Here is a 16,955-nt window from a genome sequence, read left to right as displayed (position 1 = left end):
TAGAAAAAAAAAACAGCAAGACTCTGTATCCAAGCTTTAAGTCCATTGGCCATGTCTACCACAAGCTGTATCTTTTATTGGTTTACAAATTCTTCCAGTAAAACACCCTTCTTTTAAATGCGACAAATAATACTTAATTCAAATACAAAGATAGAGGCATAGAAAGCTGTTTTAACCTCAAAAATAACCAAATCAATTACGTACAAATTAGTGTGAAAAAAAAAGAAACTAAAGAAAAAGATAAAACCAAGATATAAATAAACTAAATGATCAGTTCTATCTAATGGTCCACCCCACCATTCCTCTCTTGCCAGGTTTTTATTCTGTGCAATATTTACCACAAAACGAAACGTTTGCTTTTAACAGACTTTGGCCGAATATTTTACCTTAGATTTGCACTGTTTAAGCTTGGCGTTGCTGTGGGTTTTTTCAGTCAGGGAACACAAACATAGTGATGATTTAATAGTTAACTCTAAAGAACTGATTGACAATGATTTGATTTGACTTGATTAATTTCATAAATAAAAATACATACAAAGCTGCTGAAGACAGATATAATACACAGTTAAATGTGCCACCTATAACTGACAAACCAGCAAGAACAGTAAGGGCTATGAAATAAATAAATATGAATAAATAAAACAAATGTGCAATAATTCATATTCAAAGTAATGAAGTATGCTATGATTTATATCCAGTGAGTAGCACCATGTGAAATGTGCTCTAGGTTCCAGGTAGTAGATCTCCAAGAGCATATGAGGTCCTGCCAAAAGAGGGGGTGGATCCAATGGTCATGGTCCATGTTGGAGCAAAGACATGTGGGTTAGGGTAGGTTTTAGGTTCTGTAGGACAAAAATATTTGATTTAGCAACAAATATTATGAGCAGAACCCACACTGCAATCCTCGCTGGAATTCTGCCAGTACCACATGCTAATCTCTCCAAAAAAATAAAATAAAATAAAATAAAATAACAATAACAATAATAATGATAATAATAATAATAATAAAGATGAAAACTTGTAGAGAAGAGATGCTATTTTGTTTTTAAATTCAGGTGGCAGGGTGATTTGTGGAAAGATTTTTGGGTTCATTTGGCAGACAGCCATGTGAACACAGTCTTGGCACTGATCTTGGAGCTGTGGAGAATAATAGCTAGTCGTCCCATGCTTGTAGCCACAAAGGAGGGGAAACTTGATCAGTATAGCCCCTTCCTTCACACTGGCCCAGCCCAGTTACTTGTATGTTTCCTGTTCACAACCAAAGGTCACTTTTAAGAATGTTAGGAACACACTTACAGACTCTTTCTTAGTCTGTATCTAGGGGGGCATTTCATGAAGAAGGATTACTGAGTTATGTGGATAACTTCACTGAGTAAAACCTGAAACATCTCTTTTTACTTCGGTGCAGATTTAGGAGGGTTCTGGGTTTTACTCAGTGCAGTTATCTGATTAACTCAGTGATCCTGCTTCGAGAAATACCCTGCAGGTCTGAAACATCTGCAAGAACATACTGTAAATGAGAGACAAAGTAGTATCATACCACCTAGTGGACATACATTGTTAGGTTTTTTAATGGTTTCCAGGCCATTTATAACTAATTTGTGTATTTGTCTGCAACATTAGTATTATTATCATTAATATTAATATTATTATTATTATTGGCCTGGAAAAAATGAATGAGCTATTTTTAAAAGTACTGAAGGCTTCAAATAAAAATAGATAAAACTGACTGAAAACCAGCACCACTGATACAACAGCATTTACACACTATATAATGCCTGAAAGCCTAATGACTTGATCTCAGTCAATGATCCTGGTCTAAATGGATCAGGAGCTGTTTGGAGAGAAGGATGATCCTCAGCCAGCTTCACTTCAGTGAGTTTCTCTGGTCCTTCCATACAGACAAAGGCAACTCGTTATTAATCAGATACACAGGGTACTATGTCATGCTGTAAGCTAATTGGTGAACTTGACGAAAATATTTATTGGGGTTAGGAAATATATCTGCACATCCATCCCTGTAACAACACATAAATATTGCAAATTGATTTTTGCTGAGTTTAAGATGTAAATAATTGTGATTTCAAACATATAATAGAACTTTGTTCAGTGTTGTGCATTAGAATAATACTATGGAAAGTGGAATGAGAATGGTGTTTATATACCTACTTTTGTCCCAGGAATGATCCCTGCATGCTCAACACTTGTACCTTGCTCAGGGGTAAATTGTAGTACCTCATAAGATAACTGCCTACCAACAAATATGACTCTAGCTAATGTTAACCGTCATACATTCTACTCTTTTTGTGTTTCAAACAAAATGCTGTATTAAGTGGATACTATTGAATGTCTCCCAAACAAAATTAGTTTGTCCATGGGATGGTTTTTGAATCTGTCAGCAATTATGGGTCTGCCTGCCTCCCTCTGCTTCCCAGTGGGTCTGGCTGAATCTTTCTAGACATCTCTATTTCCACACTCGTATAACTATATTCCATTTTCACAGCAGTTACGTAGAATTATCCAGAAAAGCATGTTTTGAATAGATTTGCATCGGACTTTTATTCTGAAATTTGGTTGGGGAAACTCTGCCGGAAGTGGGATTCTTCTTTGGGCTAATCGAGCTTTCTACAGATCTCTGTGGAGCTTAGCCGCTGAGCTAGCTCACGACACCGGTTGTATTTTATTTGAAAATGGCAGAGAAAAAAAATAATTCGAGTTCGAGTACAAATTTACTTTTCTCTACGGCACCACAGTTAAATTTCAATTTACCTTTCATTCCTGTCAGTCAAGCTTGTGGTCCTGCGGTATTATCAGGAGGTAAGTTTGTTAACGTGAAGTGAATGGGAAGTAGAACTCGCTTATGGTAGCTGGATTATGTAGTAGAGCCACCTCATCATTTCCACCCTCGATTCTCGTCGCTTCTACGTAATAGGACATATTTTGTAACATTTTACCAGCTTTACTGTGTGTAAATAAAACTAGCCCATAACCGAAAGCAGCTAGTAACCACCGTCCATCCGCTGTCGTGTCGTTGTCGTTATCGTAGCTGACGTTAGCGGATTTCCCACTGTTTACGCAGACTTCTGATAAGGCCGAACTGGGTTATGAGGCCTTTATGAATGAGGTGGTAGACTAGTTTAGATACAAAAAAGTTAATGGACAATTGTCAGCTATGTATGATGTAGTAATATACAACACGGTGCATAATTTGATAATAGTATGTGTTTTTATATATAATTACATGTACACTTTAACCATGTTATGTAAATATTAGTTTATGCACACGGATGCATAAGAAATACGTAGACATAGCTGTATAAAGTAATATCTGGCTAACTATACAATATTTACTACTCATAGTGTATTGTAATATGCAACTTTGTACAGAAACGTTTTTACTTAATTTTCCAGTATTTGTATGATAGTACACTAGCTTACCTCCTTCCTTGGAATGTATACATTTATAACTTCTAATAGGCTAAATGGTATGATAGATGGTTTCAGAAAATATGGAGTTGATATAAGTGAAGTGATATAAGTGAAGTCGATTTCGAGTTATGCAGCCGAACAATAAACTGACTTTTGGGTTTATGTGTTGCATACGTCACTGAAGTAACTTTATGTTTGTTTATGTGTGTAATGTTGATCATGAGCTGTGTAGGTGCAACGTTTACTTCACAAACTAAAAGGCTAAAACTGCATGAAAACTACAGCAGCAAATACAAATGCATTTAGATGGCAGGTATCCCCCCAGTTTGGGGTTTGGGGTTGTATTACCCACTCTACACAGTGAACCTCAGAACCCTAAGGGGCCCCAGTAGCTGGTAGAATAGACATATTAACTTATTTACTTTAACTGCTTGTTTCCCCATTGTTATCCCTAGTCTTATACGTGTCCGTGCTCATGGCAGTGATTTCCACCATTGATCCGGGAGAGTTTAGGCCAGTATGTGCTCTTGTCCGGGGCATGTGACGTACAGCCCAAAAACAAACACATTTTTATCGTGTGGAACATTTCTCATGTCCTGTTTATTCAGGATGTCCTCCCTAAGGGTGATGCCAATTAACCGTTTCAGGGAGAAATTCACCCAAAAATCAGACGGTTTAAAAAAAAAAAAAAAAAAAACTGACTGTAGATGTGATGCGTTTAATGATCTGCTTGACAGGACAGACAGAGACTTGTTATTATTTCACTGATTTGATTGAAATTGTTAATGCTTGTGCAGGTATTTGTCTTCTATCAATCGAGCATTTGCAGGATAATATGGTGTTCACCTTAAAAGCCATTTGTGTGTTTCCCTAGCCTCATACTACCATAGTTCATTGCAAAATCATTGTTTCTGATATCTGCAAGATGTTGGTGAAACACTAGGGTAGGAGCTATCTTACAGTGCCAAATTAGAAGACTTGTTTTTCCCAGCACAATTGAGTTTTAAAATTGTACGTTTTATAACGTGCAAAAACGAATCAAGCGATGTGTTGTTTAGATCAGTGTACCATGTACCCATACGCTGCCACCGTGTCAAATCTCCGAAGACTCATTTAATCTTCAAACTTCCAAAAAATAGGGGTCATGAAGTCCTAAAATGTAAATGAAAGTGCTAAAATGTTGCAGTTTTAAATCGGTCACCCATGACAGCTGCTTGAAGCCATAATTTATACATTTTTTATATTAATGTGTCATATTTCTTTCTGACTTAGATGATTCCGCAGATGTTGGAGAAGAAGACAGTTTTCTCGGCCAGAGTTCCGGAGTTGCGCCACAGCCGTCTACCCTGAACTACTTCTCCAGCCCGGCCAATAGCAACGACCCGTTTGCTTCCATCGGGGCTCGGCCCGCCCCTCCCGTGTCTCAGTTCAGCCCTGCGGTCACGGTGCCGGCGTGCGCCCCTTCCGTGCCAAACGCCGCCCCCCTCGCCTCTGTCCCCCAGAGCGCCCCGGTCTCCCAGTTTCTCAACTCACAGCAGAGCCCCCCGGCCTCCCAGTTCCTGAATGCGCAACAGTGCCCCCCTGTGTCCCAGTTTGGCACTGCGGTTTTTCAGAGCGCGCCACCGGGCTGCACTCCTCCCCTGAGCGCCGCGTCCGCTCAGACCCCGCCGCCTCAGGGGTACAACCCTTACCGCCACACCCCCGTGAGCAGCCGGGCGAACCCCTACCTGGCCCCCCCCGAACTGCAGCAGCACCATGTCCCGCTGCAGCACGCGGCTTTCCCCCCCCAGGCCCCCCCCAGTGCTGCACCCGCCTTCTCACAGCCCGGGATGCCCCCTCTCACACAGGTACGGGAGCTCCTTCCTGCTCACAGCACCCGCACTGGTGAAGATTAAAGCTGTGACATCACAGCACACAAGTCAAGAGCCAATGAACAGGGGCCCGCTCTAGTTCCACACAGTAGACCTGGTCTAGTGCCAGACAGTAGACCTACTCTGGTGCCACACCACGGTGGATTTTCCTGTTCTGTACTTTTCTAGAAACAGCTGAGATCCCACTTGAATTTAATGAGGGGTAGAATTCTGGATTTGGTTCTATTGTAATAAACAGATATATAGCCTATAAACTGGAAGAGTTACTAGAGAGTACAGACAGAGGTCAGTGGCAAAAATAAGTACAGGTTTTATAAATAATATCATCCACATGTAAGCTAATGTTATTTTTTATTAGTGGAAGCTGTTTGTATACCTTTGATTTTCATGTTATACAGGTAAAATGGCTTAATTTTGTCATGTAGTGTAAGTAGAGTGGTTTAGTTTGGTCATCATACAGGCAAGGCGGTGTAATTCTGTCTCATAGTACAGACAGCACAGTTTAATTTGGTCTTATAGTAGTAGCAAAAGAGGTATAATTGGCACAGGGCCCAATCGCTGTGAACAGACAGGATCAGCTGGGCCAATCAAATAACTTCCTTGCATGAAGTTGAGCTGCAGAGGGAGGTTTTGGCCTGAGGGGAGTAATCTATTGAGGCTATTGAAATTATCCATAACATAGTTATTATTTGTGATTTCTGTGTAATCACAGTGTTGGTAATGTCCAGGCTGACTAAAGTGTTCTCAGGATTTCCTCATTCCCCCTTAAAGGTCTGTAGATCATCCCTGTACCCTGTCAATCTCTAAATAACTTGCATCAAGGTTATATAACATATTGCTAATACTAATGTACTGTCCTTGTGTTTTATTAAGTTTCAGTCAAGTGTGATTCCTCATTGATGGAATACATTTTTTTTTCATCTTATTGTAATAACCATGTTCCAAAAAACTCATTTGTCTCTTGACCCCGCCCACTCGGGTTCAGGGTCCTCCCAGCATTGCAGGTCCCCTGGTCCCAGCCCCACCCACCATTCCTTATACCTATGCGGTGTATGAGCCAGTCCAGCCTCACTGGTTTTTCTGCAGACACGTGGAGTCCAAGAACATCTGGCTGCCGTTCAGCGTCCTGGACTCCGTTCAGCTGGAGGAGACGTTTAACTCTGGTGAGCACAAAGCAGAATTAGTCCATTAGTTTCCTGTGCTGTGAATGATTGTCTCAATGGATGACTGTAATGTGTGTTGTGTTACTGAGACGGGTGAACTGGAATGGGCTTTATGAGGAGTGTCAGAGTGCGGCAATAGTGTGTGTGTGCATATGTGTGTGTGTGCGCGTGTGTATATGTGTGCACGCGCGTGCGTGTAGTTGTATGTGTGTGCGCAGGCGCATATATGTACGTGTGTGTGTGCGTGTGTGTATATGTGTGCACGCGCGTGCGTGTAGTTGTATGTGTGTGCGCAGGCGCATATATGTACGTGTGTGTGCGTGTGTGTATATGTGTGCACGCGCGTGCGTGTAGTTGTATGTGTGTGCTCAGGCGCGTATATGTACGTGTGTGTGTGCGTGTGCATGCATATTTGTAGTTGAATGATGTGCTGTGCTGCTCCCCCAGTGCAGCCGGATCCGGAGAGCGTGGTTGCATTGGTCGTGTGTGTGTGTGTGTACGCGTGCGTATTTGTAGTTGAATGCTGTGCCGTTTTGCCCCCCCCCAGTCCAGCCGGATCCGGAGAGCGTGGTGGTGCGCACAGACGGGGGGCGCTACGACGTGCAGCTGTACGACCGCCTGCGCAGCGCCGTCTTCTGGGAGGAGGAGCCCTCCGAGGTGCGCCGCTGCACCTGGTTCTACAAGGGAGACACCGACAGCCGCTTCATCCCCTACTCGGAGGAGTTCAGCGACAAGCTGGAGGTCTGTGTGCTCACAGCGCGCCTGTCGTAATGCACCTGGCATAACACACTAACGCACCTGTTATAATAGACCTGGCATAACACACAAACACACTTTTAATTAATGTCCCTGTCATAATATGCCAACACACCTGTCATACTATACAACTTTTTGTTTCAGCATTGTGCACTTCAGGTCTCTGAGTGTTTTGTGGCTCTCTTCCTCAGGGTGAATATAAGAAAGCCGTGTTCACAAATCAGTGGCACCGACGACTGGAGTTTCCTACGGGGGAAACGATTGTAATGCACAATCCCAAGGTAAAATGAACTGGGCCGATGAGGTCTTCTGTAGAGTTCACCATTTAAACGTTGCAATGTTAGGGGAACATATTCACCGTGATGAGCTCTAATGTTTAACATTTAAACGTGGGACGTGTGGGGAACGTATTCGGAATGATGAGTTCAGATATTGAGCATTCAATCATGGAATGTTAGGGGAGCGTATTCGCCCTGACGAGCCCTGATCCGTCCCTTTACCTGTGCAGGTGATCGTGCAGTTCCAGCCCTCCGCTGTGCCGGACGAATGGGGCACCACGCAGGACGGCCAGACCAGGCCCCGCGTCGTCAAGAGGGGGATCGACGACGACCACGATGAAATTCCCGACGGTACGGTCTTACCTTCACCCGGTTCATTTTTACAACGGAAATCGGTGGCGTGATTATACACATGTGAAGGTGCTTCTGGGGGATAAATGCTTTGGAAGTAGGGATGGTTATTGTTTAGATTTTGCTAAAACAATACTTTTGAAGCGGTGTGGTGCCTAAACGGTGTCTAAACCAGTAGTCTACCTTCTTTAAAATAATGAGCAGGTGGACGACATCAACAAACTTCAGGCAGTTTTGCTTCTGAAATCTAAAATTCTGAAATTTCATCTATGCACAGTGTAATCTTCACGGTTTATTCAGGTCTAATAGGTCTTAAGTGAGCTCACACTGTTTTGAGAGTACACTATCAGCATAGAATGTACTTTGCCACAGTTCACTTGCAGTGTACGCAGTGCATCCGTGTGAGGCTCAAACTCTAATGTACTGGTCAGAAGCGTCACTCACCTGTCCCTCGTGTGTATGAGCTGATGACTGAAGCTGATGCTGATAGCGATACTGAACCCCTGAAGCTGTGCTTTTCTCCAGGTGAGCTCCCTCAGGCGGATCACCTGGTGTTTATGGTGCACGGCATCGGCCCGGTCTGTGATCTCAGGTTCAGGACGATGGTGGAGTGCGGTAAGTGTGTCTACGCTCAGTATCTTCCACCCCCCATCCCCATGACCGAACAGTTATAATTAGCTGGCTATAATAGTTATAATAGTTTTAGATATAACTAGCTATAATGAGCTAGTTAGATACTGTAGCTATCTAGCTGATTGCAGTTTTAATATAGAATGTCCCTGCGTGTTGTATGTGTAGCTTAGGCTAGGATATAGCCTAAATAATATATGTTTTGGTTCCAGATCCCTAGAGAATTTTTCATTCTATTAAAACGTTTTTCTGGCACAAAAAAAAAGGGTTGACAACTGGTTTAATTTTATTAGGATAAATTGGGCTATTGGAAAAGCAGTGCAGAGACATCTGTGCTATATCCATATTGCAAACTAACTAGCTGGATTATGTGTGTCTATAGCGAATGATGTGTGTTTATAGTGGATTGTGTGTGTGTTTTATAGCAGATGATGTGTATGTTTTATAGTGGATGATGTGTGTTTACAGTGGATCATGTGTGTTTATAGTGGATTGTGTGTGTTTATAGTGGATGATGTGTGTGTTTATAGTAGATGATGTGTGTGTTTATAGTGGATCATGTGTGTTTATAGTGGATTGTGTGTGTTTATAGTGGATCATGTGTATTTATAGTGGATGATGTGTGTGTTTATAATGGATCATATGTGTATTTATAGTAGATGATGTGTGTGTTTATAATGGATCATATGTGTGTTTATAGTGGATCATGTGTGTGTTTATGGGGGATCATGTGTGTTTATAGTGGATGATGTGTGTGTTTTTTAGTGGATGATGTGTGTCTACATTGGATCATGTGTGTTTATAGTGGATTGTGTGTGTTTATAGTGGATGATGTGTGTGTTTATAGTAGATGATGTGTGTGTTTATAGTAGATGATGTGTGTGTTTATAGTGGATCATGTGTATTTATAGTGGATGATGTGTGTGTTTTTTAGTGGATGACTTCAGGAGTGTTTCTCTGAAGCTGCTGCAGAGTCATTTCCACAAAGCGCAGGAGGAGCAGCTGGTCAGCCGTGTGGAGTTTCTGCCTGTTCAGTGGCACACGGCTCTCCATGGCGACGCCACCGGAGTGGACAGGTAAACACACCTGCCTCCTCTAACACACGTCTCCTCCAGCACAGTTTTTAATGTTTTGTACCGTGCTTAACCTGGACTAAAGTGCTGATGGAGGCCCCAGGTCAAACTCCAGCAGATTCAACAAGTGGAACGGGAGAGCAAGTGCAAACAGTGGTGTTTATTCACCAATGTATACCCAGGGAAAGCACTTCAGAGGCACCCAACAGGAGCTCTGAAGTAGCCGTTCCAATACCTCGTATCTGTGGAGTCCCATAGGGCAACCCCCCTCCAAGCATGCCATTACATTACATTACATTACATTACATTCATTTAGCAGACGCTTTTATCCAAAGCGACGTACAAAAAAGTGCATTTTCATGATCGTAGACAACTGCTGAACACGGGTTCAGTAAGGTACAATTACTTATTTTGTAAAGCTATTTCTAGCTATTTCATGCCCTCACTGACAACAAATTTTAATTCAACACATATTTATTATCACACTGTATTTCCCCTAGTCAGCCCCTCCCACACCTGGGTCTGTCCCTGATGTTTCATGTAGGGCACCCATGAGTAACTTACTGTCTAATGCTGCAAAGCCAAACAGAGCACAAATCCACTCAGGGGGTCTGTTTTGGGGGTGGGGGATGGGGGTGGGGGGATTCACTGGACTGGACAGGGCTCACCTGGTTAACTCACTCCAGGGCGAACAGTACAGTCCTGACTTGTGTGACGGAGGGTTTTTTTCCGGCCAATTCAGGCGGATTAAGAAGATAACCCTGCCCAGTACGGGCCGCCTGCGCCACTTCACCAACGAGACGCTCCTGGACGTGCTCTTCTACAACAGCCCCACCTACTGCCAGACCATCATGGACAAAGTGGCCCTGGAGATCAACCGCCTGCACGCCCTGTTCATGGAGAGGAACCCGGAATTCACCGGGGGAATCTCTGTGGCAGGCCACAGCTTAGGTCTGCTGCTCTGCTGTATCTGCACTGTACTCACCCTGTCATTCACTGTACTCACACTGTCATTCACTGTATCTCACCCTGTCATTCACTCTACTCACACTGTACTCACCCTGTCATTCACTCTACTCACCCTGTCATTTACTGTACTCACACTGTCATTCACTCTACTCACCCTGTCATTTACTGTACTCACACTGTCATTCACTCTACTCACCCTGTCATTTACTGTACTCACACTGTCATTCACTCTACTCACACTGTATCTCACCCTGTCACTCACTGTACTCACACTGTCATTTTCTCTACTCACCCTATCATTTACTGTACTCACACTTTCTATTCACTCTACTCACCCTGTCATTTACTGTATCTCACCGTCATTCACTCTACTCACACTGTTCTCACCCTGTCATTCACTCTGCTCACACTGCCATTCACTGTATCTCACCCTGTCATTCACTGTACTCACCCTGTCATTCACTGTACTCTCCCTGTCATTCACTCTACTCACCCTGTCAGTCACTCTACTCTCACTGAACTCACCCTGTCATTTACTGTACTCACCCTGTCCTTAACTCTACTCACACTGTACTCACCCTGTCATTCGCTGTACTCACCCTGTCATTCAGGAACACGATAGTGATTGATTGACACGGAGTGTGAAATGTTCTCCTGTTCGCCATGTAGGCTCTCTCATCCTGTTTGATCTGCTGTCCAATCAGAAGACTGCCTTCCCATCACATGTCCCTGCACCCTCTGAGCAGAAGCCTGTGGAGGAGAAACAGGTATTCTGCAATGTGTGCTGTTGCTTCCCCAGATGGACCCACAATTAGCCTGTCCTCATGATATATATAATGTATAGATCGGGGGTGTCCAGTCTTATCTGAAAAGAGTGCAGGTTTTTGTTTTGGCCAGCACTACGACTGCTGATTGAACTTATTAACCAATCGTGGTCATCAATCAACACCTTGAAAATGGCGAGTACTGTTATTTAATTATGTATTAAATTATTTCAAAAAATATTTGTACATTTGCAGATCGTGACTTACTTCTAGTGCTCTAATGAAGATACTTTTGATATTTATTTGATAATTCTAGTCAGAAATCATAAAACTTGGTACACACAGTACACTGTCAAATACACAGAAAAATGCATCTCCCCATCGCACACACACACACATGTACACACACAGCCATAGTTCTAACCTCCATTTTAACCACTGCAGCTGTCCTGTGCTGTGTTTCTAGAGGCAGTGTTTTAGTGATGACCGCTTTTAGTGACATATTGCCTCCTGTTTGTAGGCTGCGAGCTCAGTCTCGCAGACAAACGGCACAGCGGGCCAGCCGGTGGTGGAGGAAGCCGCTGGGGAGGAAGAGGAGGAGTTTCCAAACCTGACCGCCGTTCTGGAGCACCTCAGCCTCACCGACTACCTCAGCACTTTGGAGAAAGAGCAGATCGACATGGAGTCTCTGGTAAGGGCTGTGCAGCGTTGTATCTGCTGATGGGGTGTAGGTGGGGGGCACGTGGGTTATTCATGGGCTATGGATGGGTTATAAACAAATGTTGTTAGATGGGTTATAGTAGAACATTAAAGACCCTGTCCAGAGTAACCAATACTTGCATCTTTTTTGCTACTATTATGATAAATGGAAGCAGCATATCAAGTGAGATTACAAATGTGGCATTTGTAACTGTATATAACATAATAACATAATGATGAGCACAGCTCTCCAACAATGCTTGGCATTTTCCTGACTAAATTGTACTGAGTGCTCTGATTACCTACCACCCCATTTCAGATAATTTTTTAATGATTCTTTAATTGTGCTAGATCATATTATGGCCAGGGAACCCTATTTCTCACTGGACAGGATCTCAGATTTGAGCTAAATGCTTTGAAAGTCACCCTCCAAATCCCTTAGATACGTGTCTCCATCCAATCCCTGTAGTTCTGTCTCCATCAAACAGCCAATCCCTGCAGTGCTCTCTCCATCGAACAACCAATCCCTGCAGTGTTCTCTGCTTGTGTCTCATCTCTTCACGGCTCCTCTCTTTGTTTTTAAAGCTCATGTGCACAGTGGATGATCTGAAAGAGATGGGCATCCCACTCGGGCCAAGGAAAAAGATTGCCAAATTTGTGAAGGAACGGGCCAGCAAACAGGTTAGTTCTAATGTGGCTGTATGTGAGAGGTTGTGTCTGCATGTGTGTGTCTACACTGTGCATGCTTGTGTAGTGTATGCAAAGGTATGTGTGCATATAGTATGTATCACTGTGTGTCTGCGTGTGTGCGCGTGCATTTGTGTGTGTGTGTTTGCTCACTGTATTCATGTGTTGAATCCAGTTAACACATTTTTAATGACATTTTTTTAACCCTCAGGAGAAGGCAGCACAGAGAGCACTTGTTGCTCCGCCTGCTCCACAGGCCCCCCTCACCCAATCAGAGCCAACCCCACCACCCTCTTCCAGCCAATCAGAGCCCACTCCAAAGATCCTCTCAGTCAGTGGAGCGGTCTCTTCCGTGCATGTCGACTACAACTACTTTGAAGTTGGCACAGGACAGGTACGTTTTTAATGTTGGCACAGGACAGGTATGTTTTTAATGTTGGCACAGGACAGGTACGTTTTTAATGTTGGCACAGGACAGGTATGTTTTTAATGTTGGCACAGGACAGGTATGTTTTTAATGTTGGCACAGGACAGGTATGTTTTTAATGTTGGCACGGGACAGGTATGTTTTTGACGTTTGCATAGGACCGGGTCGTTGATTGGCGCACGTCCCTTTAACGCTTAAATGTTTTCCATGATTTTACCAGGTCTCTGTGGTCTACCACACTCTGGACTTCCATCCGGTCAACTTCTTTGCTCTGGGCTCCCCCATTGGCATGTTCCTGACCGTTCGAGGATTGGAGAGAATCGAGGAGACCTACCAGCTGCCCACCTGCAGGGGTTTCTTCAACATCTACCACCCGGTCGGTCTCTCCTTCCGCATATAATTCCATTAAATTATGTGTTAAGTGAAGCATCACTAAGTATAAGTTGCTGTTACTGAAAGATCCTTGGGGGGTAGACAGTGAGGTGAATATTTTTGGTTTGGTTTTTTCAGTTGGACCCGGTGGCCTACAGAATCGAGCCCTTGATTGTTCCTGACCTGGAGCTGAAGCCTGTGCTCATCCCCCATCACAAAGGCAGGAAGAGGTTGCACCTGGGTAATCCCGCCTCTCTCTCCTTTTACACTAACCTCTTCTGCCAGGACCTTTTTACAGGGCATGGGGGGAGTTTAAATGTTAAAAAATGACATGAATGTTACAGTTCATCATTAAAGAACATCATTAACGTTTTAGCAGGAATGCAGTGCATTGATATAACAGAGCCTCAGTTTGGCAGTTTAATTAATAGAAGCTTTGCTTATGAGTGTAAGGATTGTTAATTAGTGGAAGTGTTGTGAATGAGTGGATGTGTTTTCAATGAGTGAAAGTGTTGTTAATTGGTGGAAGTTATGTTAATTAGTGGAAACATTGTTAATGAGTGATTGATGAAAAGTGTAATTGATTAGTGGAAGCATTGATAATTTGTGTAAGCATTGGTAATGACTGGAAGGTTGGTAATTAGTGGAAGCATTGTTAATTAGTGGAAGCATTGGTAATTACTGGGATGTTGCTGATCAGTGGAAGCTTTATTAATTAGTGCACACGTTGTCAGACGTGCTGTGGCTAACCGGTTGTCCACGCTTCCTGTTGTGACAGAGCTGAAGGAGAGCCTGACTCGGATGGGCTCGGACCTGAAGCAGGGCTTCCTCAGCTCTCTGAAAACAGCCTGGCAGACGCTCAATGACTTCGCCCGTGCCCACACCTCCTCCCCACAGCTGCAGGCGGAGCTCGAGAAGGTGGCCAATCAGATCAAGGAGGAGGAGGAGAAGCAGGAAGTCGGTGAGTTCTTGGCACCATCGTGGACATTTAAGTGTAATTTAAATGGAAGTCAATCCCATTTCAATATTTTCTGACACATTTTCAAAAACACCTGTATTTTATCCTGCCATCCGATGTGACTTTTAATTATGTTTAAGTGTCCCAGGTGTCTTTTTAAATGTTTGAAGGTAGAGCCTAAATACTGTTTGTCCAAAATATCAGGTCTAACCATTCTAATCCCACCATCGGGAAAGTAAAATAACGGAGAACTGGTCACTAGTGTAGTTTTTAAGTTGTCATAGGTGATGCTGGTATGGGGTGGGATGAGTAGTAAGCTCAACGTCAGACTCATTTTAAACAGTTTTTAAGGAGTGTTAATTTTACAGTCCACACTGCTCAAAATAACTGTGGATTGCAAACTATAAAATACTGATTTTATATAAATTGAGTTTTTTAAAATGCAGCCAGAGGAGTATGTATTTATTTCCAGTATAGAAGGTTCTGGAAGGTGATTTGGTTCCGATGCCGGTGTGGAAGGTTCTGGAAGGTGATTTTTTTTTCTCTCTCTCTTTCTGCAGCCGTAGACAAGCTGGTGGAAAGCCCGGACTCCTCCAAGGAGGAGGACCCGCTGGTGAAGATCGGCATGCTGAACGGCGGAAGGCGCATCGACTACGTCCTGCAGGAGAAGCCCATCGAGAGCTTCAACGAGTACCTGTTCGCCCTCCAGAGCCACCTCTGCTACTGGTGAGAGCAAACCGCCAAAACCGCCACGGTGTCTGTCCCGCAGCTGATAGCACTGATCACCTCCGGATACGCTGTGAATATGAAAAACTAATATAGTGGACATGAAAAGTAGCATAATTCCCGAAATCCTTATTGGCTAAGATGAAGGGAAAAAATACCAAAATGCATCAACCAAGTAACCAGCAAATTCGTAATGTCATAAAATCCACATTAAAATCAGTGCACTGGATTGTTTAAATGACGGTAGCCATGTTTGCTTTTCCTCCCCTAGGGAGTCTGAAGACACAGCACTTTTGATTCTGAAGGAAATCTACAAAACCATGGGAATATATCCTGAACAAACCCATTGACGCACACTCGATGCTTGTACAATCGATTTACAGTTGCTGTGACTTCAGCTCAGCCTATCCAGTTTGAGCTCTGTAGAGTCATTCACATTTAGTATACTGTGGAGGTAGGTTGATTAACCCAATACCTTCTTTTTTGTATTTTTTATTTTGTATTCCAGTTTTCCTAAATCTAATGTATTAAGATATATCCATCTGTATTTTGTCCTCCCCCCCCCCCCCCCCCCAAAAAAGAAAAAAAATTAACATTTCAGGTGAGTTGCTGTAGAAATGTTATTTTGATCATGTAAAATAAAACAACAGATTGAGGGTTTGGAATATCGCTTGTAGTCAATCCACCAATTTGTATCAAAATCATTATTATTGCTTTTATTTCTGCATTACTAGTGACCAATCATTGCCTTTGGATGTGTTATTGAGTTATCCTACTCGTAGGATATAGTTTGCTTGGCTGGCCATGGAGTCATGCAATAAAGACTTTAATAACATACGTGTTCTATGGCTGATTGCTTATCCAGTTTGGAGTGAAGTGATCTATGAAATTTGTGTTTGATCCATGCAGGTATGGATTGCGATTGGTAACATGTGGTTTCATATTTTAAAATGTAATTTCCTGGTCAGAATGAACATTTTGGTCATGGAATGCCACTTTGTTCACACAAAGGGACTGTTGAGATTGAGAAAGGGACCATGATATGAAATGGGTAAGAAAGTGAGCCTCACAGCTGCTACAGGACTCTTTAAAACGCAATGACTGCCTTGGCTGGTGTCTGTGCATTGTTTTGTTTACAGAGAAATGCAGTGAAGTGCTCCTGTCCTGTTACTCCTGGATCAATGTAGTATTTTGGTGACTTTTTAAAAATAAAGGCTAATCATTATCTGCTGTTTCCAGGGGACCACATCATATTCTTATGTTCAAATTTTATTATTTTGCCATCCAGCGTTGGTGGCCTGTAGCATACTCCTACCTTGGCCCTCTACATTTAATCTGGCCATTTCAGCTTGAATTCGGGGTCAAATTCCTGCTGTTTTTACATTGGGGGGCTGTGTCTACACCTCCTATATGTTTCTGATCAGAAGGTCTGTATTTGAGTATTTGTGCACTAGGAGTCCCCCTGACGCCTCTCCCCTGATGAAGGGTGGAGGGTGTGGCTACCGGGTTGCCCTGGAGCTCATCAGTGCCCAAACTCTGAGCCACAGGCCAAATTCAGGTTCTGCAAGAGCTGGAGTCGGCCGGACGTCAGTCTTTGGGACTGTCCCTCCTCCTCCCCCCTCCCTCCCCTGCAGTGTCCTGCCTCCCTGTCTTTGGCTGACACAGGATCTCCCTGTAAGCACACGCACTTGTTCACAAAACAACTGCCGATCAAGCCAGTCAGTTTGGACCTCCTGACCAGGAACCTTCAGCTCAGTTTGCTCAAGCAATAACGAATGCAGGTGAGTGGCTTGTGCTCAGAC

General features: G+C 43.3%; 1 protein-coding gene and 1 long non-coding RNA gene across 2 annotated transcripts; one reads left to right on the top strand and one right to left on the bottom strand.

Annotated features, from left to right (window-relative positions):
• Nucleotides 1–30: 30 nt before the first annotated feature.
• On the bottom strand, nucleotides 31–4,082 carry LOC118218093. The gene is made up of 2 exons (XR_004763360.1): nucleotides 2,770–4,082; nucleotides 31–842 (listed from the first exon to the last, which is right to left on the bottom strand). It is a non-coding gene; the product is annotated as an uncharacterized LOC118218093 (long non-coding RNA).
• sec23ip (SEC23 interacting protein) lies at nucleotides 2,609–16,378 on the top strand. The gene is made up of 18 exons (XM_035400455.1): nucleotides 2,609–2,817; nucleotides 4,702–5,276; nucleotides 6,286–6,463; nucleotides 7,011–7,204; nucleotides 7,411–7,500; nucleotides 7,728–7,848; nucleotides 8,374–8,463; nucleotides 9,413–9,554; nucleotides 10,294–10,502; nucleotides 11,190–11,287; nucleotides 11,805–11,975; nucleotides 12,569–12,664; nucleotides 12,882–13,064; nucleotides 13,318–13,473; nucleotides 13,608–13,710; nucleotides 14,248–14,430; nucleotides 14,988–15,153; nucleotides 15,425–16,378. Exons 1-18 carry the CDS (start codon nucleotides 2,691–2,693, stop codon nucleotides 15,501–15,503), a joined length of 2,961 nt encoding a protein of 986 aa, XP_035256346.1. The 5' UTR covers nucleotides 2,609–2,690; the 3' UTR covers nucleotides 15,504–16,378.
• Nucleotides 16,379–16,955: the final 577 nt, after the last annotated feature.

Source organism: Anguilla anguilla, chromosome 18 (genome assembly GCF_013347855.1).
Source record: "Anguilla anguilla isolate fAngAng1 chromosome 18, fAngAng1.pri, whole genome shotgun sequence".
Lineage (NCBI taxonomy): Eukaryota > Metazoa > Chordata > Actinopteri > Anguilliformes > Anguillidae > Anguilla > Anguilla anguilla.
The sequence above is the reverse complement of the archived record's forward strand: the minus strand, read 5'-3'. Positions and strand labels throughout refer to the sequence as shown.

Coding starts and splice junctions, on each gene's coding strand:
- sec23ip (XM_035400455.1), top strand. CDS start 2,691: ATGGCAGAGAAAAAAAATAATTCGAGTTCGAGTACAAATTTACTTTTC. Junction 6,464..7,010: donor GGAGGAGACGTTTAACTCTG/GTGAGCACAAAG, acceptor GCCCCCCCCCAG/TCCAGCCGGATCCGGAGAGC. Junction 13,065..13,317: donor TTGAAGTTGGCACAGGACAG/GTACGTTTTTAA, acceptor TGATTTTACCAG/GTCTCTGTGGTCTACCACAC.